The 24484-nt window shown below is 31.0% G+C and overlaps 3 protein-coding genes and 1 non-coding gene across 4 annotated transcripts; 2 read left to right on the top strand and 2 right to left on the bottom strand.

Moving 5' to 3' along the window:
* The first annotated feature begins 373 nt into the window (after nucleotides 1-373).
* LOC124926349 (transmembrane emp24 domain-containing protein p24beta3-like) lies at nucleotides 374-2337 on the top strand. Its single transcript, XM_047466555.1, has 4 exons — nucleotides 374-667; nucleotides 895-1081; nucleotides 1177-1284; nucleotides 2000-2337. The coding sequence occupies exons 1-4, from the start codon at nucleotides 449-451 to the stop codon at nucleotides 2131-2133; spliced, it is 648 nt and encodes a 215-aa protein (XP_047322511.1). The 5' UTR covers nucleotides 374-448; the 3' UTR covers nucleotides 2134-2337.
* A 549-nt stretch (nucleotides 2338-2886) lies between these two features.
* Nucleotides 2887-2989, top strand: LOC124928306. The gene has a single exon (XR_007098512.1). It is a non-coding gene; the product is annotated as a U6 spliceosomal RNA (small nuclear RNA).
* A 682-nt stretch (nucleotides 2990-3671) lies between these two features.
* On the bottom strand, nucleotides 3672-11811 carry LOC124926315 (kinesin-like protein KIN-12B). Its single transcript, XM_047466513.1, has 16 exons — nucleotides 11365-11811; nucleotides 11070-11207; nucleotides 10892-10975; nucleotides 10695-10820; nucleotides 10546-10605; nucleotides 10393-10446; nucleotides 10202-10294; nucleotides 9238-9333; nucleotides 8870-9015; nucleotides 7210-7359; nucleotides 6975-7104; nucleotides 5845-6858; nucleotides 5659-5757; nucleotides 5423-5575; nucleotides 4348-5157; nucleotides 3672-4216 (listed from the first exon to the last, which is right to left on the bottom strand). The coding sequence occupies exons 1-16, from the start codon at nucleotides 11680-11682 to the stop codon at nucleotides 3854-3856; spliced, it is 3834 nt and encodes a 1277-aa protein (XP_047322469.1). The 5' UTR covers nucleotides 11683-11811; the 3' UTR covers nucleotides 3672-3853.
* Nucleotides 11812-17522: 5711 nt separating this feature from the next.
* LOC124926521 (chaperone protein dnaJ 10) lies at nucleotides 17523-20654 on the bottom strand. The gene is made up of 10 exons (XM_047466764.1): nucleotides 20194-20654; nucleotides 19942-20001; nucleotides 19360-19442; nucleotides 19121-19274; nucleotides 18877-19006; nucleotides 18616-18774; nucleotides 18367-18545; nucleotides 18204-18284; nucleotides 17928-18074; nucleotides 17523-17816 (listed from the first exon to the last, which is right to left on the bottom strand). Exons 1-10 carry the CDS (start codon nucleotides 20278-20280, stop codon nucleotides 17733-17735), a joined length of 1164 nt encoding a protein of 387 aa, XP_047322720.1. The 5' UTR covers nucleotides 20281-20654; the 3' UTR covers nucleotides 17523-17732.
* Between the last annotated feature and the right edge of the window lie 3830 nt (nucleotides 20655-24484).

The following is a 24484-nucleotide window of genomic DNA, read 5'->3' as shown; positions in this document are numbered from 1 at the left end:
TTAAAGTCAAATTATTTATAAATAATATACCAATATACTAAATTTTAAAAATCATATATAAATATATTGTAATCTTATTTTACCAATATTTTTGGTATACCGAAAATTTAATATTTTGCTATATTTTATTTTCGATATACCAAAAATATAATTTTCCAACCCTAATTTCGCTTAAACTAATTTACGAAAAAAAAAGTTAAAATTGAGGTTATAATTTGAATAAATTACAAAATTTAGGGTATAATTTATACTCTAAATTTTGTTTTAGTTGTGAACACCTCGAGTTCATGCGTAGCATCATCCAATCAACTGGTGACAAGTGGATTTGGTCTTCTTCTTCTCTTCACAAATTCCTTCCTTTTGATTCAACCAGCATTTTGATCGGAGTCTACAAGGTATAACCGGAGAGAACATAATACACTTGTGGTGGGTTTTTTTGAAAACCAATATGGAGAGAAAAGAAAGGAGTTCGTCGAAGATCTGCTATCTGATTGGGTTGTTCTTGATGAGTTTTGTTGCTAAAATCTCAGCCCTTTCAGTAACAGTCAACCAAGTTGAGTGCGTTTATGAATACGTTATCTATGAAGGAGATTCTGTATCAGGAAACTTCGTAGTTGTCGATCATGATATCTTCTGGGGTTCTGATCATCCGGGTATTGATTTCACTGTAAGTATTTATTATGTTTCTCTTCAATTCAGAATCATGGTTGAATGCTTTTCTGGGAATTGATCAATACAGTTGACCCTATTTGACTAAAGATGAAAGGGTTTGTTTGTGTATCTGTTTGATACAAGATTTATACATGGGTCATGTTAGAATATGATAATTAGTTCAATTGAATAATAGATTGTAAAACTAAGTTATTTAATCTTTTCGGGTTATGGGTTATACAGGTTACAACTCCTGCTGGTAATGTTGTTCATACATTGAAAGGAACATCTGGGGATAAGTTTGAGTTTAAAGCTCCAAGAAGTGGGATGTACAAGTTTTGTTTTCATAATCCATATTCGACTCCAGAGACAGTGTCCTTCCACATTCATGTTGGCCATATACCGAACGAACATAACCTTGCCAAAGATGGTTTGTGGTTTAAATTCAATACAGTTTTCATTGTTCAAATATAGAAAAGTTGTGTGAGTTGTTTATCTAACTAGAGGGAACTTGATTTGCTGCAGAGCACTTGGACCCTATCAATGTCAAAATTGCTGAGCTAAGGGAAGCATTGGAATCTGTTACAGCGGAGCAGAAGTATCTAAAAGCTCGTGATACTCGCCATCGTCACAGTAAGCATCCTTTATACCCATTTAAGAATTGCAGTCTAAATAACTGGAGATTGTGCAGGTTCATTTTAGGCTTTGTTTTTCTTGAAACTACTAAAATGATCATGGACATAAGTATATTGTACACTTTGTATAAATGTTTAGGAATTGAAATAAATATGAAATATCAAATAAAGGATAGTTTGAGAGACTCGGGATAACATCTTCTTCATCCAATTTATTGCTATCTTTTTATGTTGTGTGGTAGCAGCTCTATTTATACCTCATAGAGAGGAGCTGTTCAATATGCTTTACAAGTTAGTTATGAACTGTCGAAATGAATATAAATATATCTAAAAGATGTGGAACTTATTTATATTTTTGCTGATAACTAGTTCTTCTAGATGATTAATCTCGGACCGTATATGTCATTGTATTTTCACAGTTGAAATGTACTAACCCTTGAGACAAGTCCTATGCATGAATAAATTAGACATGATTCAAATTGTAGTGTAATTTGGTATAGAGATTTTTATTTTTTCTGGAATGAGGTTTATTGATTGTGATTTTTGACAAACATAATCAAAATGAAGATAGGTTGTACCAAAACTTCCCAAGAAATGATATATGAACTCTGACTTAGATAGTTTTACTTACACAAGAGAAATCCAAGTTATGTTCCTGAATCCTGATATATTGAACTGATTAGAAACGTGTCTTGTCTTTGTTGTTTATGTAGCGAATGAAAGCACAAGGAAGCGTGTTTTAATGTATACATTTGGTGAATACATAATGTTAGCCGGTGCAAGTGCACTCCAGGGAATGTACATAAGGCATCTATTCAGTAAATCGGTAGCATACAACAGAGTTTGATTTCTTGATGATGAGGCATCTATCTATCTATTCAGTTCTTATAACATTTGTAAAATCATGTTTTTCTTTCTTCTTTTCGGTAGTGTTATCCCTTTTGTATTTTATGTGATGATGGTTTATGTCTAACTTGTTTTATTTATGGCCCGAAAATACCCACATTTTCAATCAAAGGATTTTGGCATATATTGTTCTTCCACTTACTCTGAGATCATATGCATATTTTGTATGTAATTCATAGAAAATTCATGTTTGTTTTGGAAAGAGTGGCAATCATAAAAATTTATTGATTACAAAACTAAACAAGTTAGTTCGATAATTGGTTCCAAGAACAATAACCCTTTGCGATTCAAGAAACCCCTTTGCGATTCAAGAAACGATAAAATGTAACATTATGGAGAATCTTTACAAAATGAGTCAATCAATACATAATAAATTGCAAAATACATATACTAATCATATTATTGCTTCAAAATTATTAATAAACAATACAAGTGTAGTATAAGTTATTTTGGAGGATTACTAAAGATAAAGGTTTAACACACCTGTATCAAAGTAGTATATAATAAATTTTTGTTTTCTAAATACAGTAAACCTCCACATTCAAATAACTTTAGAATATAAAATAAATAAAAGCACTAGTTAACAATATAAAAATTAGAAACTAATGTTAAGACTTGAGAGTGTTTATATCCCACATCGTTATAATAATATAGAAGTTTTGTTTTATAATTAGGAAGAGAGTTAGATTAGTTTGTCCCTTCGGGGACATCCGATAAAATTGGAACGATACAGAGAAGATTAGCATGGCCCCTGCGCAAGGATGACACGCACAAATCGAGAAATGGTCCAAATTTTTTTTTATCATTCGAAACACTTTGAAATGTCGATTTTGTATTTCCTTCATTAATTTTCATTCAATGGTTGAAATCACCTTAAAAGATTCATTTTTATTATGTCTTCCACATACATTATTGTAATGTTCATGTTATTCTTCATATATGCATGCTTATATTTGACACGCACAAATCGAGAAATGGTCCAATTTTTTTTTTTATCTTTCGAAACACTTTGAAATGTCGATTTTGTATTTCCTTCATTAATTTTCATTCAATGGTTGAAATCACCTTAAAAGATTCATTTTTATTATGTCTTCCACATACATTATTGTAATGTTCATGTTATTCTTCATATATGCATGCTTATATTTGACACGCACAAATCGAGAAATGGTCCAATTTTTTTTTTTATCTTTCGAAACACTTTGAAATGTCGATTTTGTATTTCCTTCATTAATTTTCATTCAATGGTTGAAATCACCTTAAAAGATTCATTTTTATTATGTCTTCCACATACATTATTGTAATGTTCATGTTATTCTTCATATATGCATGCTTATATTATATATATAGTGTGACTAAGAATTCATTGATGAGTTTGTGGTGGGTTAATAGTTTATTGAGTGATAATGATAAACAAAGAAAGAGCAAATTGACAAAATTATAAATCTGGATTTCCCTAGTAAGTAATTATTCCTCAAATATTGCAATAGGAAATTGCACATTTCCATTTCAAGTTAATGTGAGGACTGCGGATGGATAGAGTCAATACAATTGCAATAGCGAAAAGAATACTAAAAGAGGACAGGAGAGGATCATCATATCAATACAGAGATATATCTTACCAACACAATACATACATATACAAAATGAGATGATTCTACTTATATGTTACATCTATCGTAACCCGAAAACCATGAAGGTTCTGTAAGATTCGATATTTCCCCTTCTCCATCACCATTGTAAAACGTAGTATCAAACTCCTCTTTCCATCTTTCATCATCATCATCATTATCCTTCACTCTGGCAAGACTATTAGTAGAAGTAGTAGCAGTCTCCCCTGCAACATCGTGTTGTTTCACTTCTGGTTCGTTAAAATCAACTGGTTTCGTTTCTTCTTTTTTTGCTAACCGGTATTCTTCAAGTAACCGTTTCAGTGAACTTATCTCCTTCTCATGATTCTTCTTCATTTTGTTAATCTGCTTGTATGCCTTTTCTTTTTCTTGCTCAATCTCCCAAGCCCCTCTCTGCAAAATTCATTTAAAGAGTCATGAAAGGTTGTAAATCAATATAAGATTTCAGGGAATATATATATCTCCTTATTAGCAAAATGAAGTTGTACCACTAAGCATAAAAATCAAAAAACATGAAAATTTACCTTGGCAGCAGTTACTTCCTCCTCTGCTTCTTTGAGTCGCACAAGTAGTTCACCAGCAGCCTGTACAGCCTCGGCTGTATCCCTCAGTTGGGCATGCAGCCCTTTATTCTCATCCTTAAGATGTCGCCTTTCCCTTTCCCGTTCAACTTTCAAAACCGATATTTCAGCAGCAAGAGCGTGTATAAACTTAGACTCACCACCCCTTACTTTGGCTGCTGATGCGGCCTTCTTCTTCACTTCCTCTATTCCATCTTGAACTCTTCTGTGTCTCACAAGCATCTGAATATGTTTCTCCTCCAGTTCAGCATACTGTTCGAGCATACGCGCATGGCCATCCATGGCCAGTTGCATTGCCTCCTTCAGTTCTTCAGTACATCTTTTCTCCAAATCCAGTTCATATTTCCATTTGTCAGCTAGAGACCGGCTAGCATCTAGTTCAGTTTTCAATTCTTCAGAAAGAGAAATCCATTTGCTCTCTGTTTCTCTCCAATGTAGCCTTTCTGCTTCAAGTTTCTGTGTGGCACTCTCCTCCTCAACTGATTCCGGAACTTTGTACAGTTGTGTAGCCATACGAGGATCGCATGAATATGTTAACTGCAAGAAAGGTCTTCGTTTCTGTGTTGCAGATGAAGAAGAAGAGTCTATATAAACCTGGAGTTGGCTCCTTAGATATTGGATCTCTTCCAGCAGTACATCCTTCTCTCCCAACTCAAAGAAGTTCTTATATTGTTCCATTTCCTCCTGAACTCTTCTTAATTCAAGCTTTGTCCTCAGAATTTCGGGATGATTGTTATATTTTTCCTTCAGAAGCTGCATAAACAAGACTAGTGGGTATCAATGACAATGAAAACTAATGAAGAAACAGCCAGCTGTTTTGTTAAAAAGAAATTCATGTTGATCATGATCCAAAAATCACAACTGTATATAAAATAATCAGACTGTGATCCAGAAAATAATTATTTCATCATGATTTTCAACTTTAACTATGGCTATTTTGATTTTTCAATGAGATCCTGACAAAAAAAAATACTAATTTCCAAATGGGATCAACAAGAAAGTTAACAAAATCACATGCCTTGTGCTCGTTAGCAAGAGAAACAAGTTCTTCATTCTTAAATTCCTCTGCAGTTAAGATGCCATCCATCAGTCTCTCGAGGCGAACAATTTTATCTTCACGTGTCTGTCCAATAACTGCATTACATTCTCTCTCGTGCTTGTATTGCTGGAGCTACAGTTTGACAGAAACAGGGAAAGTCAATAAATTTTCACATTTTCTGTTCCTTCAAGAACACTTCGAAATTGAATAACTACCAATCTGTTTAAATGTATGATTTCTTGAGTTTGCTTTGCACAGAATTGTTCCAATGCCATTTCCCGTCTGATAGAACCTGCCAAAACCTTTTCAACTGCCTGCATTACAACAAAATAAAAGTTTCAGACTAAAATTAAAGAAACACTAAAAGACCTTTTTTTTTAACAAAACAATATTGTGCATACTCTTGGTAGTTGCTGCATTGATTCTCCAACTGAATGTGGAGCTTCAACAGGTACTATCTGCATATTTGAAGTACCGTTGAGATCTTGAGGTTCTGATAGAGGAATTTCCGTCTTACATTTACCACAAAGGAACATATGTGGGTACTCCTCCTCAGATGCATAATCTTGAGGAATAGTTTGAGTGCCAATGTCAATAGGTTTGTGCGTATATCCAATTGATGATATCCTAGGACTTTGGCTAGGACCCCCAATGACTTCAAGACCACGTTGGATACTGGAAGTTAACCATTCAGTCCGTAGAGTACTATTCCTTGTCTGGGTAGATATGGAGGCAGTGCTTGTTTCTTTTGGTCCCAAAATAGAGACAACCTTGGAATCCTTCTGAGAAGCACTAATCATGGATGAAGTTCTAAGACTTTTTCTGGAACTATCTGTCACTCTTGGTGAAACACTTGGTGTGGGTGATTTGAGCTCAGAGGTAATATCAAAAGGAATTAAGCTGCTCAGTCTTGGAGCCGTTGTTGAAGTGTTAGATTTATCCTCAGGGGGATTATATGCAGAAGGAGGAGCTGTTGTGATCAGTTGTTCTTGATCATCAAACACATTTTGCATTGATCCATCCAGAATATTATTATTATTCTCACTTTCATTAGTTAAAGAGGAATATAAAACCTTTGTGTGATCAAAAATATTTTCAGGTGTACTCTCTTCCATAGGGACATCATCCATGTCCAGAGAGCCCTGCTTCTTAATGTGTGTAGCTTCAGGTGTACCAAGTATAGGCTCCGACATCCCTTCATCACAATCTTCCTGATCATTAATAGCTCCTGATTGGTCCTCTTCTTCCACAATTTCCATTTCTTCATCACTGTCATCGTCTGTTTGAGGCAATGTCATTGGACGGCTAAGACTATATTTTAGGAGGGTTAAGCTTCTTCGAGCATTCCAGCCTGTTGAGTAACTCGAATTGGATTTGGGTTGATTGACATTTTCCTTCAAGCGAACTAGTTCATCCTGCAAAATTTGTCCTCTTTCACATGGTTGTATCGATAAATAATTTAACAATACAAACTTAAAATTAATACGTTTAAGTCGTCGTTTTATAAAGTAAATAATTGAAGTTATTGTACCCTTAGTTGCTTTATAACTTCTCTCAAGGTATTAACATCATCTTGCATCACTTCATTGACGACTGCTTTATTCTTAATGGCCTTTGCTCTTTGTGCAAATCTTACTGTGCTCCATGTCTCATTTTTGCAGCTGGATTAGTGCATCAGGAATTTAGATGTGACAAATTAAGGAAAAAACAGCAAAAGGAAAAATGATAATCCTAAGAAAAACATTTGAAAATAGGGGATCGGTCACCTTTGAGCAGGTGAAATAGCACAAATCATTGCTAGTTTGGCATTTCCTCCAAGAGACTCTTGTAGTAAAAAGGTCAACCTCGAGTCTCTGTAGGGAATATGCCTAGGCTTTCCTGTCTGGGAAATCTCTGCCAAAATGTTAATCAAGTTCCTGTAGAAGATTATATGATTAAGCAACGGATGGATTTGTACTTTGGCGATAAGAACACTACAACAAATACTAAGTAACTTTATGATGTTACATGGTTGAATCAGACAGAAACCATTGGAGGCCTAATTATGTAGGATCTGAGTGCAAGAGAAAATAGAAAGAGCATTCACACATCTATCTTATTTACATTTCACAATACAATGGTAGCAAGACCTACAAATAAATTTGTTTCCCAACATCAAACATTTCATGCCTCCACAGAAGCTGCTCAAATAAAAATTAAAAATAATTGAGCTGCTGGTTGGTTTTATGTATTGGGGAAGGATCTGACAAATCACTCAGTTCTCTTTGTATAGGACGATTGCTCAACAAATAATTGTTTATTAGTGTAACAAACATAGCCATCATCTTATTCTTGGCAGCATATAAATCACTAGTCCTCTTTGTATCAATAGGATAACTGTTCAACAAAGGAACATTATATTTCATTAGACACTTATCTCATTATCTCATTATATTTCATTAGACACTTATCCAGTTTGAAAAGTATCAATATTTTTATTATGGTCTATAACAAGAATACCAAATGACAACTTGTTGAGTGGCATTTAATGCCAATAATTCCAACACTTTCTTAGAGTAATATGTGTTATATGTAATGCCACAATACATTAGCAACAAAAAACCCCCACAATTAACACTTGTTAGCAGCAACAGTATTCACAATAATTATTTTGAGGAGAAATTTACTAAACAGAATATCATAGATTCATCTAGTAGAAAAAAATTGACTATAAAATTGTTAAGGTGGATACAAAAAGAACTGTTTCTATCATCCAGTGGCTTGTTTTAAAAAGATTTATCATGTCAATAAATTGAGCTGCTGAATGTACCTTAGTATCATTTGAGGATATTACAAAGTACTTCTCCTTGTGCTAGTAGGTACAATACAAGGAGATCATATTAACATGGCCTAAATGTTAGTTAAACACATGCTTTGTATTTCGCACATCATTCTATCTCATTAGACATTTATCCACATTGCTAGCATCAATATTTCTTATGTTTCTGATAGGAATGATGATAGAAAATTATTCATACTAGGTTTTATATCAACCACATCAATGGTTGAGATTTAATAATAAGTGTGGGACTATTGAGAAAAAAATACATATACTTATTGAGGGTACATACCCAATATAAGAGAAATTCTCCCCTTATAATGGATATGATACATCACCTAAATGATCCTAACGGTGGCTTTAATTTAGGAACTATACTATTATCTATAGTCCTAGTTTGAATTTCCATAATAAGGGATGACTGGGATTTAAGGAGGATGGGCGGGTCTGATCTAAGCCCATAAGATAACCCTGGGTCTGGTAAATAAAAAGAAAACTGCAGTTATATTATCTTAGTGTAAGCTACAATGTCTTTGCATTTGTTTCATGGTACATATGCCAAGGGATGTATGCACTCAAAGTTTTCAAGACCTGACCAAAAACCATACCCAAGCTGTGAAAGTGACTTATTAATATTCCCTGCCTCCTTTAGGCGTTCTCCAGCTGCTCCTGTGAGCTTCTGCCTTTCTGATCCAGCAAGATCTACAAGATTTATTCTGCTTGTTTTGAAACAGCTTAAACCATCTCCTGGATTCTGCAATTTTTGTACATTTTGAAGGCATCATATATCTAGAGAAACAAGAAGATAGCTACTAGGGAAACCTAAACATAGACAAAAGTTTGATTTAAGATGTGATGCATCCGAAATTAAACTGGCAACTGATGCCCAAAGGAGAGTCCAGCTTGACATGCATTACATTTTAAATCATAGTTCTTCAGTGCACATATATAGTTCTTCAGTACAAGATTACTTTACCTTATACCGAGACTCTAGAACACAAGTAAAAACACTGTGAGATCGAGAACTCTCTGCATTTATGCTGGTTGAACCAATTCTTCTATTTGATAATCCCTGCATAAACCATTCAACTAGAAGACTAAAATCTCTTAAATATATAAGATACAAGATTTCATGAAACCAAATATATGAATCTCATAAGAAAACATCAATTGCAGTAATCTGTGAGTGGATAAATCATCTACTCCATGTTTTTTGGGCTATAATCAGCTATCAAAGTCCATTGGACAAAATTTAAGCTAAATTATTATATAAATATACTATAAACTTTTAAAATATTGTTAATAAATAAATATACTATAAGCTTTTTTATTTTATATTCATCATGTCAACTGTCAAATGATGCAGTCTAAACATTAGTAATTAGATCTTTGTTTTACATTTCTTTATTACAAGTGATAGAATAAATTATAAAGATGAACACTCATATTGAAATATATATATAAGAAATCACTGCACAATTTTATAAAGTTCATTATTGTTTTAAATTTGTAACAATTTAATGGGTATTCTCGGTTCATTTAATGAACTTTCAGGAACTCTTAAACCAAGATCAATGAATGGTATTCATCACAGAGATATAACTTTTAGGAACTCTTCAACCAAAACCAAGTTAAAGAAGGATGTGACGACATTATAGATGCTAAAGTGATCATATTGAACATTCCAAAAACAAAGGGGAAAAAGTATAAGGAAAGGGAAAGAAGGCCGGTCATTAACGAGAAGAACAAATTAGAAGAAAAATATATTGTTGAATGCTAATTCTGAACAATTTTAGTTTGTCCTACCTTTAGTTAAAAATGAATAGATAAAACTAATAAAAGGACAATTTTCTGTACATTAACTTATTTCAATTTAATTAAATTACATAAAATCATATTTTACATATGCAATAGAATGCAAGAACAAAGAGAACCCATACCTTCATCAAAAGCTTCTTCATATCCTTCATTGAGGATGCAGGCTCCTCTGTCAAGTTCTCAACATAGACACCAGAACTAACATCTTCTCTTATCTGCAAAGCAACATCTAGCAAATGAGAGTGGAAGGGGAAAGCATCTAAAATGTAAGAGATAATGAAAAAAGTGTTTCAGCCTCAATGAAATTCCAGACCTGGAGATTTCCTTGGCTTGGATCCAACAAATCAGTGATTTGCTCGTTGTAAATCTGTAAATGCAAAGTCAAATGAAATTACAAATAGATATTCAACTAGATGTATTGTATTGTGTACAGACAAAAAATTGGGAGATTCATTCATTAACTAACCTCGAGAAAAGAACAGCGACATTGATATGTTAGTTGCTTTTCTGTGTGTTTAATTTCCTCCTGCAAGAAAATATAGAAGTATTATTAAGTTAACTTTTCTAGACTTTTGACTGACTAACTAAAGGTTTACAAAAGATAATATGTAACACCTCATTTATACGAGCAAAGAGGCGTTCAAAAACTCTGGGTGTTAAACCTTGTTGATCACTTGAAAGATTTTCTTCAAACAATGCATTCGCAGGACCCCAAACTGTAAAAGTTTTTCCACTTCCAGTCTACAACAAAATGAGAGTTTTAATCATCACTTTTGTGAATCAATCAAACACTAAGATTTCTGAAAAGGTACCTGTCCATATGCAAATACAGAACTGTTGAACCCAGCCAAACAATTCTCAACAAGTGGAGATCCAACAAGCTGAAATATATCATTCTGAAACATACATACATACATACATACATACACAATGAAAATCAACATAATTATTTCGTCAAACATGTATTAATTAAAGAACCCTAAACCATGCCTGAGTTGCATCAGAGTCTGCAATGGAATCAAATGTAAATGTCTGCCCTTGAATTGACAAAGTATCGTTAGATAATTTCTGGACTATCATCTCTCCTTCTTGTTCATCCTTTGTTGGTGGTCTCACTCTTACAATAACCTAATTACATGAAATTAAAATGAGAAACAACTACTTATAAACCCAATAACTAGTTACTCAAGAAACATGAATTCGATTTCCCATGTATACTACTTTAGGTCATCAAATTCAAACATGAAGTGCAACTCAAAATGAATGAAATGACATAAGTCTTGACCTTGACGCCAGAATCAGAACTGGGTAGTCCATTATCGTAAATAACTTCCCCGCTGTGTTTCCGCTTTAGAGGGTTTGAAGAGGGAGGCCTTGGAGGAAGTAAGCTCTTGGTCTTGGGAGAGGGCTTTCCAGCAAGTGAAGATTCCGGCATCATTGGGGTCAGATCTGATGGGGGCTGGTTTTCTTTGGTGTATTTTTGCTTGCGAGATGCGTTTCTGTGCTTTACAGAAGAAGGATTCGGAGAAGGCGAAGGATTATCCATGCTGCCTTGATAGTTATCGCGCAAGATGGGGTTTCTTGGTGGCCTAAGATGCTTCATTACTCACATAAATTTTCAGGGTTTGGACCGCTGGAAGTAGAAGAGAGAGGAGAGAGAGATGAATGAGAAATGTAACCGTTGAAAGATGCTGAAAATTTGAATTGAAGCTTTGAGATTTGTGGATCCATATAATTAATTATTAACAGAGAGACAGAGCAAGTTATTTTGAATTGTTCATTTTGGAATGGATGATGGGTAATGATTGGCTGCGGAAAGGTTTATCTTATCATATCTCTGCATACACTTTATATTATATATATATATATATGTTTGTTTGGTTCTCATAAAATTCTAACCACAACCAAAAATCTTGTAACTTAATTCTAACGTGAAAATTAGATATCAAAAATATTATACCGCAAAATATTGAAATATTGATTTTTAGATATATCAAAAAAGAAAATTTAAAGTATGATATTGATACCAAAATTATTAGTACGCTAATTTTTAAAATTTTGGTATATTAGTGTGATATCAAAATAACATTTTAAAATTAAAATAATATATATAATATTTGTAAAGAAAAAAATAACTAATGAAATTAAAATAATTATTCTTAATTTAATTTGTATTTCAGAAATTAAATTTATGTTCAAATTTCAGCAATATCAAACATATTTAATAAATGAACCAATTTAATAGATTTATTTCCTTTCTTCAAACATATTTAAAACTTAATTTGTTTCTATAAACTTAATAAACTTATTTTATTTTCTAAATTTGTTCAATTGTAAAAAATAAATCTTGAAAATTAAATCAGGTTAACTCAAATCATCTTCATTATTATTATATAATATGAAATGTATTATCTATTTATAAAAAAAGATTGTAGATGTAAAAGCAATTAAAAATCGTTATAGATTTATCGCCTCCACTTTAATCTAAGGGGAAGAGTATACTTATATTTATTTATAATAAGTCCACTTTATGTAACTAAATTTAGTTTTTTAACATTTGTTAGTCTATCATTTGTTGGATTTTTTTAAAAAAAAATTATTTTATTTTATGATAAATGTGTTTAATTTATAGTTGATTTAACATTTAGTAATTATTTAATTTGTTTTTTTATATATATTTTTGTATCAACCATACAATATCGATACTATACTAAAATTAATATATACCGAAGTCAATGTAATGTAAGTAAGATTATGAATTTTTCATAATGAAATTTTCGATAAAATATAAAATATGGATAAAAAAAATCGATATATCATACCAACTCACCATTAAATCATTCCTACTTTTTTTAATAAAATATTTTAAGAAATTTTTTATTAATTTTGTGTTTTATATTAATAAAAGGTAAGTTTATATATATTCAATTAAATTAATGATTGACTTTTTCTTTATCTTATTTAGTTCTCACTTACTTTAGAAGTGATATTTATTATACTGTAAATTAAATATGAACCATTTCCATCTAACTTTTTTTTAGCCGTTTGGGATAGGTCATGATTATAAGATAACACTAAGTTTTTATAATTAAAAAATTAATTTAAATAAGAAGTTAGATTTAGAAAAAATACAAAATAACGTTAACAAATCAAAACAATTTAATAAAGAATATCAAACAATTTTGTATAGGAATCGTCTTCTCTTAAGCCTATAAAGAAATTTGAGTAACATGTGTTTTAGGAAATAGACATTTTACATTGTTTAAAAAATATTTAAAAAAATACATGTGTTATTTGCGACCAAATTTTCGATGATCAACCTTGACGTGTTAAGTTTAAGTCAACCGTGATTAAAAAATAATGGAAGAATTGAAACAAAAGAAAAAAAAAATGGCGATAAAAACTCAACAATAATGACAAGAAGAGAGAAATTTATCCAGATTCGTTGTCTGATGCATCAGAAAATGAATATTACCACAAGATTGACTGAAGAATAGGCGCGTGAATTAACGTCTATGCGTTCAAATTCAAAAAGTGATAGAAAATTAAAAAAAAATTACATAAGATTCAACTAGGGCTAATATTGTATTTATATAAAATGATTTTGGTAAAAGAATATATGGAAATTGAAAAATTATACAATCTAGTAATTCTTGCTCCGTGGGAGAAGAAGAGATTATATGTATGACATCCTACTGTAAATCTGGTGAGGTTGAGAGGAATAATATGGTGAGGTTGAGAGGAATAATATATTATATTTGTACATATATATATGCCATGTTTGGTTGGGGGTACAAGAAGGTACTGTACTATTGGTATAGTATAAACTATACTAATAGTGTTTTAATATGGTGTTTTTTACATTTTTACTATTGGAATTAATTTATGAGAAATGATTAGGTGAGGGAATTTGGTGAGGGAATGAAGTGACATAATCTTATTCGCTGAAAAAATCAAATAATTTCTCTCTTTTCTCTCTTTCCTCCCACTTTTACATTTTCCAACCAAGGTGATGCCACGTCATTCCCTCACCAAATTCCCTCACTAAATTCCCTCCCTCTATCACTCCTCATTCCTCTTAATTTATACCCCTATATAATTTATACTTCATATTTGGTATAAAATAGTAACTAGTCCCCACTAGGTACAACACTATTCTTATATATATCATTTAATTTTTATTATACTCTTTATTAATATTATATAATTATTATTATATAATATATTAAATATATTTTATTTAATTTTAATATTTTATTATATATAATCATTTTTAATATAAATATTTTTAAAATTATTCAATATTTTAATTAAAACATATTTATTTATTTTTATAAAAAATAATTTTATTAATTATTATTTTCTATATTTACTTATATTATAAATAATATTTTTATTTTTATTTATTTTATTACAATTATTAATCATATTTAAATTAAATAAATCTAATTTATGTTTATATTATAATTAATTTTTTATATTTTAATTAAAATTATATTAATTATTAAATAATAACAATACAATACCTTATAATAATAATAAACAATATTATTTATAATATAAATAAATATAAATAAATATAAATAATAATATTAATAATAATAATTTTAAATTATTTATACAAGTTATACTACATTTTTATAATATATATCAAACACAAAATTATAAACCATATACAACTTATACCATTTCTTATAATTCATACCAAATATAATAACCTATACAACTTATACTACCCTATATTATTTATACCTCGTTATAATTTATACCCCTATACAACTTATACCCTATATAATTTGTACCCCTTACCAAACGCTACCTATAGTATTGTTAGAATGAAGGAAGGAGAGAAATATTGTAATGAATTGTTATTAATGATCCATAAATTATGTCTATTATATAGACATTATAAACATATAAGAAAATTAAATAATATAATATTAATATTATCACAATTTATAATATTGTGATAATATCTTACAAATATAATATATTATACTCTAATATCTTCACTCAAACTCATAATGCAACAACAATAAGCATTGAAAGTTTGACAACTAAAAAACGAAAGCGCAAACAATAAGAAATTACGTAACATTCTTAATCTTCTTCTCTTCCTTCTCTTCTCTTCTGCCCAATTTATTGACCATCCACCAAAAAAACAGCTCTTCTTCGATTCAGACCAACAAAAATTAACAACTAACCCAAAACCTAAAACCAAAGTGAAATCAACAACCCATAATAACCAAACCAAACCAAACAAAAACCAATCAAACCAAATATTATAAACTTACGGAAAACCCAAACCAAATTCAACTCCCTTTACTCAACAAAACAACCAAAATCAATCAAACAAAGACCAATCAAACTACTAAAATCCTCAATCCAACTAGACGACAACAAATTCACTTAAACAAAATCCAAGACCCCAGATAAGTTACTTAAGAACACCGACATAACAAATATTAATAATAAATGATTAAAACCCTCCATCAATGGCTAAGGTAACCATTGATGGAGGCAGCGGAAGACTATTACTTGATTGACTAAGAACAATAACAAGACTATGATATCATGTTAGAATGAAGAGAGAAATATTGTATTGAATTGTTATTCATGATTACATAGATTATGTCTATTATATAGACATTATAATTGACATATAAGAAATTAAATAATATAATATTGATATTATCACAATTTATAATGTTGTGATAATATCTTACAAATATAATATATTATACTCTAACAAGTATAATAGAGATCATGATACAAATAAATAAATAATTCTTCAAGCCTCAAGTTAGAGCACGGTGAAAATCCAACAAGCCCAACATGTTTGCTAGTTGGTTGGAAGAGCTGACATACGAAGGTATAATGAAACCCTCCTTGAATTTATTCCTTGTAATATAACAATCAATGTCGATTTGCTTAGTTCGTTCGCGAAAAATCGGATTAGACATAATTTGAATAGTAGCTTTATTGTCACAATGCAAAGGAATAGGCAGGGCAGGTTGAATCTGAAAATCAGTCAACAAATAGGAGAGTCATTGAAGCTCACAAACAACAACAAGACTACGATATTCAGCCTCAATAGTCAATCTCCAGACGGTTGTTTGTTTTTGGTTTTCCAAGAGATTATAGCAGAACCCAAAAATATATAAAACCCACTCAAGGAACGACGAATGTCAGGGCAACTAGCTCAATCAGCATCAGCAAAAGTATGAACTTTTAGAATATTTGACTTAGCATAAAATAAACCGAAGAGAGGGATCAAATTTTAAAAACCTAATTGATCGAGTAGCAGTTGTCCAATGATGTTCCATAGGACGAGACATGAATTGACTTAAATGTTGTACATCTTTGTCTACTGACACCACTATCTAAAATCCAGCAACTAGTTTTATATTAACATTAGAGGCATAATTAATCATACCGGAGAATTCCTTCAAATGAGCAAAGTTCACAATAGTATTTGTTATGTTCTTTCCTTTCAACAACTTTAACAGTTCATGTTGAACCAGGTTAGCCATGGTTGAAGTAGTTTCTTAATGATCTTATTCATCTGCCTCGAATGCGGTTTCCGCCATATTTGCACGAGGTTTATAAGAGTTTCTCCCTTTAGCCAACAGGTTAGAATGCCTTATTTATCGTCGAGAGGGGGTCCATAACTAGAATTTTATTTTTTAGCTGGGAGTAAGGCTCAATAAGCCCCATCAAAAACTGTATCAGCTTATTACTTTCACACATATCAACAATCTATTTAGCTGCACTACAGATATAGATTATGTTTCAAATACAAGTGGGAGTTTGTTGTAGACATTACAGCTCATCCCAAAGCTTTTTCATCTTAGTAAAATATTTTTCAAAGCTCATCGTACCTTGAGTAACAGAGCTTATTTCCTACTGAATGTGGTATAGCAGTGATCCGTATCTTTCCTTCAGTTCATCCCACAGTATCTTAGCCGTGGTGGTAAAAATAAAAGCCTGTTTATCTCCTTTTCAAGAGAGTTCAGAATCCAAGACCTGACCATACAGTTAGTCTTATCCCATTGTTCGATCTTAACCAGGTTCTCAGTTGGTCTTTCGCATGTCCCGTTGATGAAACCAAATTTTGAGATGAAAAATTCGATCTGAATAAATTAGATATAGCACTGAAAGAAAAATACAACACCAATTTAAATCTGAGTGATCGAAAAGAAAAACGAGATACATTTGTATGCTAAACAATGCAAAAATGACCAATAAAAAATGACTTTTCAATTTTTCTCATAAATATTTTGTAAAGAGAGTAAGCTTTTGAATTCTCTCTTCATATAAAATAAAGTATAGAATACAAGTTGCATTTATAGTTACAACAAACTCATATTTAAAACATAACTATATATACTTGATTACAAAATAAATTCATATTTTTAGTAACAGTGTGAACAACACTTTCCATGAAAATAATAGTTAAAAACTATATGTAACAGGTAGAAGATTGATGAATCAACATGACCATAAGCATCAATCATGACCATAAGTTGTGCTTAATTGTGTGTACATTTACACCAAAAGAACAAACAAATGATTTACAAGAAAGAAAGAAAAAATAATAATAAGTAGATCCAAAACATAAATTTTAAGAAGTCACACAATCTCTTTTAGTTTTCACTTGCTTTTGTACACAATTTCCTCACCGTCGTCAACTTGGAAGGCCGGGTTACACAGACATCTAAACAGTCTACCAATTCCCTACAACAAAAGAAGTCATGTCAATTGTTAAAGTTCAAGCATTTTGCATTTATATTCGGCTATGTTTGGTTCGGGATGCAAATCATTTATTTGTTTGTTTAAGAGGTATACCTGAGTTAACATGGGAGTGCGATAATTAAGAGCTCTTTGTGAATCATCGTCGTCGTCGTCATCACTGCTATCAGAGGTTTCGTTTCCATTTATTTCTGAACCAATAGTTTTCTTTGATGTTCCTCCATTTTGTCTGTCCTTTTCTCTCTTAACAAGAAGCAAATTTGCATTTCATTGCCAAAACAGAGAAAACAAGATTTCCAAATGAGGTTCTTGCAGATCATAATGTATATATTTTTTTCATAGGATTGGATGCTCTTTATGAAAGAAACTTACCTGGAATATCTTCCCTAGAAATTTCAAAGCTGTAGCGCGTGCCTTGAGTTCATCCTTTTTCACATTATTATCTTGTAGAACCTGCAAAGAGAAAGCAACCATATATGTTTAACAAATTTGATGTATTAAGAATGAGTTAAAGATTCATTGAGAAAAAATTTACCAATTGGCAGACATGTAAAAGGGTTACTTCAATGTCCACCACATTCATCTTCCATAAGGAGCTCATAAGAGTATCCCTGTTCAACTTCATATGCGATTCAATATCGTTTTCATGGCCACTTCCATCCGGTTTAAATTGGTGACGAATGTCTTCTTGAAGCTGCAATAATTGGAAAGCCCCTGAAATCATTTATCCGCCCATAGTTAGCTATAATATGGAATAGTATGGAAGATAAATATAGTTAGTTACCTTTAGCTGCAGTAATTTGTGATTTCCAGAAATGACCCTTGTTTCGAACCCACTCAGCCAAGAATGGTACACCCAGATAAATGGCCTTCTTTCCCAGCTCTTGTGCTGCTTGCCTTGCATATACGTACCCAATTGTGTGAAGCATATCCACCCCGAAAGCTGCATTTTTTTTTCAAACACCAAATTTGTCAATCTGCGAGATTGTTTGGGGAATATTGAATTAAACATAATGAAAAAAAGACAAGTAGTTGTTTTGTTCACCTGCTTGTGAAAGACGTTCTACTTCTGATTCAGCATGGCGCATGAATCCTACTTTGTCACCTCGAACAAACTGTTGCAGAAAGTCTTTAAGTGTCCTCGCAAGCTTTTCTTCTCGTTCTCTCTGGACAGCCTATGTTAAAGATAAAACAAACACAGAAAAGAACAAAATTTGTTCAATTACCCACAGCATAATTTTGTATACATTCGATAATTCAGAGTTCCAGATTGTGTGTGAAATACTTGCCTTTAACCTATCATGTATTCTTTCTGGACAGTCAGTGTCATTAGCCAATTCGGAAGAAGCCATTGATGCCACAGAGAGATGTCCGATGTACTCTTCAAAAAGTTCACTGCCAAAAAGAAGAGCAAAGACAGCAGTGGGATCCAGCATGGTTTCCCTGAAACAAAAAATGACAACTTCTATAAGATATCGAAGAGTATAAATTTACTTCAATATAATGATGATTTTGTTTCAATATAAACCTAGAAATGCAATGCTTTCCATTTCGGTCATATGTGTCCCTTTGTACAGGGTCACTCAAAACCTGATAAGCTTCTCCTAGTACCTACTGACATCAACAATAAGAAGATAATTATAAATAGGAATACCTTATATAGACAGACAAACTTCAATTATTTTGGATCATAGTTCAAATATTTTGTTTTCTATTCATCAAACTTTTGCTACCAAGGAACAAGTAAAAACGCGACTTATTCATTTTAACTACAAATTCAGTTTGATCAGATGGAAAAACATGTTTTTAACATATCCATATCAGCAATAATGCTATCTTAGGAAATCAAGTTCTTATTTTTTGGATCATGGCCTTTTTTCTCTCGATATCCTACCGCCGTGATCAACTTCTATCAAGGTGATTTTAGTGGGGAATCAAACATGATACCTCAACACTCTTACCACTTGAACTTGAACTAGAAGGAAATCGACCCGTTATGGAAAACAAAAGAATCTCTCCAAAGGAAATCCCATTTTAGGATTCTTCCAAAACTCTATTTCCCCTAATGGGATTTACTATGTTCTAAAATAAATAATGAACATCTATATACCTGAAATCTTTCTGCTGCCAGTGGATCATTTCGATTTTTGTCAGGATGAACTTGTCTAGCCTGCATCATATTTTTTGTTGTTGAAGAAATCAGCATCAATCTAATAACTAACTAAATTTTTTTGTTTCGAACCCTAATCATTCAAAAGAAAGAGACACCTCTATTATGCATCCCAACAACTAATCCAACAGTTCAATTGACAATGTTGGACGCCATAAACAACAAAATTTGACATGTATTAAAGCCAAATACCTTAAGATAATAAGCTTTACGAATTTCCTCTTCGGATGCAGAAGGGTTAACTCCAAGAACATCATAGAACTCTGTTTCTTTCACCATTGTCTCTCTGAAAACAAAATCTAGAGCACTCAGTGAGTTTAGCAAAAAGATGATCTAGGGAGGGGAAGCTTATGGGTGAAAAGGAAGAAGGAAAAGTTGAAATGTGCGGTGGGATCATGGTGGGCGTGTTTGGAGAGAGATAAGCACGAGACTGGTTTGCCTTTCCAGTTCTGAACAGCTAATTAAAAATGTAAGCTTTCTCGCGGGAGATAAACAGTATTTTAACGGTTGGTTTGTGGGTCTGATCATATTCTGCCATAGCTTTTCTTTCCATTCTTCTTTCTTTTTTGCTGCACTCTATTCTATTTGGGCTCCACACATTCCACCACTCATTTAGTACTTTTTTTCATTGCAAAGAACATCTATTAGACTTCCAAATTTTTAACTATTGATTAAATAAGTCTGAAATTTCTTAAAACAAAATTCAAACTCTTTATTCATTTAAGCTTTTTTTTATTAAAATTATCCTTTTTTTATATTCTTTTATTTGTAAATTTTAGTGCTTGAATTGTATTGTTATTACTGTCTAATTATTTAATTACAGCAACAACAAAAATAATTTATGTGAAAAAACATCTATTAAGCCCAATTATTTAATATGTCAGATTGTATATTTTAAGGTGATTAAATTTTGTTGGGAAAATTTGTGGAGGCGTAAAATGTCCATTAAAATATATTTTTTGTTATAGTCTTATTATGTCGGTATTCTAACTAATGATAGATATATGCGAAAAACATAATTATTGTCCGTCATTTTGTATGTGTTACAAAATTCGTATTATTTTATATTATCACAATATTGACAAGTATTTGGAGATTTTGTATGAAACATATTTGAAATCAAGTGGTTATTGTTAGACATCATTGACAATTATTGGAATGCATGGATCGAGGCAGTTAAAAGAGTCTGATTTACAGATAGGTTTATAAATCTTATTATTTTTTGGTAAACTATTTGACTAAAAGAAATCTAAAAATATTTAACAAGCAAAGCAGGTCGTTAAAAAATCATTTAGAATGTCATTGTTATAATAATGTTGAAAGTTGATCAGAAAAACTTATTAATTTGTTTGGCAACCTCATTATTTTGTTCTAGTACATTCGAGAGTTTAAGTGTTAAATGATCAAATCTTTAATCAAAATTTTAATTTATGAACGGTTAATTTTCATGTAGCCTCAAATGTTAACAAAATTATATAACTAAATGTTTAATTTTTACTTTTTTATTTTTTTTTACTAAACAAATGCAAACATTTATTGCATAAACAAACAAAAATATAAAAGAGGAATACATTCTCATCTAATCATAAAAAGAGAAGATGAAAAAGAGTAAGAGCTGGTTTACTTATTTGACCGGTCAAGTGCACATTAAAAACTTATATGTTTTTTAAGCTGTATTTTATTAATATATTTTGAAAGATGTTCAGATCTTATTTGATCATTAGCAACATGTTAAGATGTTTATTTAATATTATTTCTTTCTCTCTTCTTCCTAGTATTACACTTTTTATGGTTGGCAAGAATTATGAAAAAAAGGAGGAATGATGATTTTCACCTTTTTTATTTTAATTTTAATTTTTTTTTAATTTTTTTTAATTCTTTCTTCTAAAAATAACCTTATCTCAATCTTGACAAGTTAACTTAAAAGTAAATCATCTCAATTCAAAATATCTTTTGATAATTCTCTAAATATATATTAAAAACATATAACAAAATATTTTATGTAAATACAATTAAATTAAAATACATTTGGTTAAATCTTTTGTATCTATTGGATTATGCCCAAACTTGCTACCAGATTGAACTTCAACTTGAATATTAATTTATTTTTTTCAATTGTGTGGATAACTAATTGGGATATGCACAATTCTATTATATGACTAGTTAAGTCTTTTTTTTCTTATTAAAATATTTTTTCAACAAATAATGTCACCTAATTTTCTCACAAAGTTAAGAAAAGTTAAAATTGGTATAAGAACACCAAGAATTAGAGATTCTTTCAAATGATTTCGATGCTTGATTACGTGTGGAAAATGGTCTCGGCACTATATCTTAAATGACCGTCGTGTGACGGTCCCTACTACTATGTAGTGCCATTTTTTAGAATATTCTCATTCTACTAATTAGTATTTTTGGATCTTTGTCATACCTAACTATGATATAATTAGTATTTTTGGATCTTTGTCCTACCGTGTTAATCATAGTGTTAAATATGAGTTCCACGTATGATCAGACATTTATCATGACATCAAACTAATTCGGTAGTACATAAATGTTTTCTTTATCTTATGTGACACTTGAGATAAACAAAAATATATATATAAGTATAGAATATACAAAAACTAATAAAAAAGCATACAAATCATTGATAATAGATTGAATGTAAACAAATATATAAGGCATAAATGCATTCATGTGAATCATGGATTATGTGAATGTGAATGGACATTTTTAAACAATCAAACAAACAATGCATGTGAACATGACAAAAAATAATGAAAATGTCCAAGTTATTGAAAAATGTAGAAAATTGATTTTTGATTTGAAATAATTTAGGGAGCATAAAGAAATCAACCTCGTTATTTTTTAACAGGTAGATTATATTGATCATGTAAGCTAAACAAAGGTCAAAAACACAACCAAATGGGGTGGGCTGTACTAGATTTTTGTTGTTTGTTTTGTTAAAAATATTATTTTCATGCAATTATTTTGGAATTTTTAAAAAATAATTAAATCATGCAAAGAAATAAAACAAAAAATAAATATTATAGCAAACAAGCACAAAATATGTTAGGATCGGGCGAGGGCGAGGGCATGGGCATGGGCGCATCTCGGTTGCTGGCAGGAAATTAAACTCGGTTGGATGACATGTAATAGCTAGTTTTCTCGATCAAAAAATCAAACAATGGGTAAAATTCTCGGTCATCATCAGTCATAAATCATGCCATGACTAGTTTTTTCGGTCAAAATTAGGTATTGTTAAAATTCTTAGTCGCGGTCTATATTTCTCGGTCGAATGACATATTCTTCGATCGGGTGTTCTTGGCTAGGAACACCAAGAACACACAATTGGCAAAAATAACCCTAATCTACACCTTAGATATCCAATAAAAAAACTCGGCCAATAAAATGCTCATACTTTTTTATTGGACCGGAAAACAAAAACATAAAAAGGTCTTTTAAAAACGACTCAAAAAAGCCAGAAAACAATAATCCAAACAAAGAATTCCAAAAATTCTCGAGTCATGAGTGCCTCATATCTTCAAAATGATCGCCACGAAAAATCGTAAACTTTGAGTATAATATTATTGTTTGCAATTGTGTGTAGAAGATACTCAAAAGGATGAGAAACCGAAAGAGTGAGTCGAACCGACGAGTCAACTCGGATTGAAGGAGGGTCAAATGTGGGTCAACCAACTGGGGAGTGGTTTGACCGCCCATTTGAAATTTGAATTTTGGCAAAACTGGTGAATTTTTTGAAAAAAAAGAGAGAATTTGCCAGAGAGGATTAACTTGAACCATTTGGAGCAGGGGCGGAGCCACACATGGGCTAGGGTGGGCTCTAGCCCCACCTAAATTAAAATCTTAAAACAAAACATTTTATATATGTGTTTGACAAATGACTTTTAGCCTAGTTGGTTATATTACTAAACTGTAAAAATGAGGTCAGGTCATCAAATCTTGGCCTCACCTTTAATTTTAAAATATTATTTTTATCTAAAAATTAATTCATAATTATTTTATTTTATACCAACAATATTTTCTAATATACATAAAATTTAATTAATATATAAATAACTTTAATTTATTATATTTTAAAATATAATTTTTATCTATAAATTAATTCATAATTATTTTATTTTATACTAACAATATTTTCTAATATACAAATATTTATAATACAAATTATTTATAAGGGTAAAATATAAAAATTAAAACAATAATAGTGTTTTATATTTCTTAATTTTAAACTATTTCAAAAATTTATAAGAAAATATAAATTAATATTAATAAACAAGTTAACATAGTTACATTGGTTTGATTCGGTATTTAAATAAAGAATTTGATATCCCTACTCAAAAACCTAACAAATCTCCTAAAATTGATGTTGATGTAAGTTCTCTTAAACTTGATCCAACATTACGTATTCCGATATGGAAATATCCTTTTAATAAAATGGATGAAATTAGACGAGCTTATATAA

The sequence above is a fragment of the Impatiens glandulifera genome, chromosome 2, assembly GCF_907164915.1.
Source record: "Impatiens glandulifera chromosome 2, dImpGla2.1, whole genome shotgun sequence".
NCBI classification, from domain to species: domain Eukaryota; kingdom Viridiplantae; phylum Streptophyta; class Magnoliopsida; order Ericales; family Balsaminaceae; genus Impatiens; species Impatiens glandulifera.
Note: the sequence above shows the minus strand (reverse complement) of the source record. Positions and strands in the feature narration are given on the sequence as shown.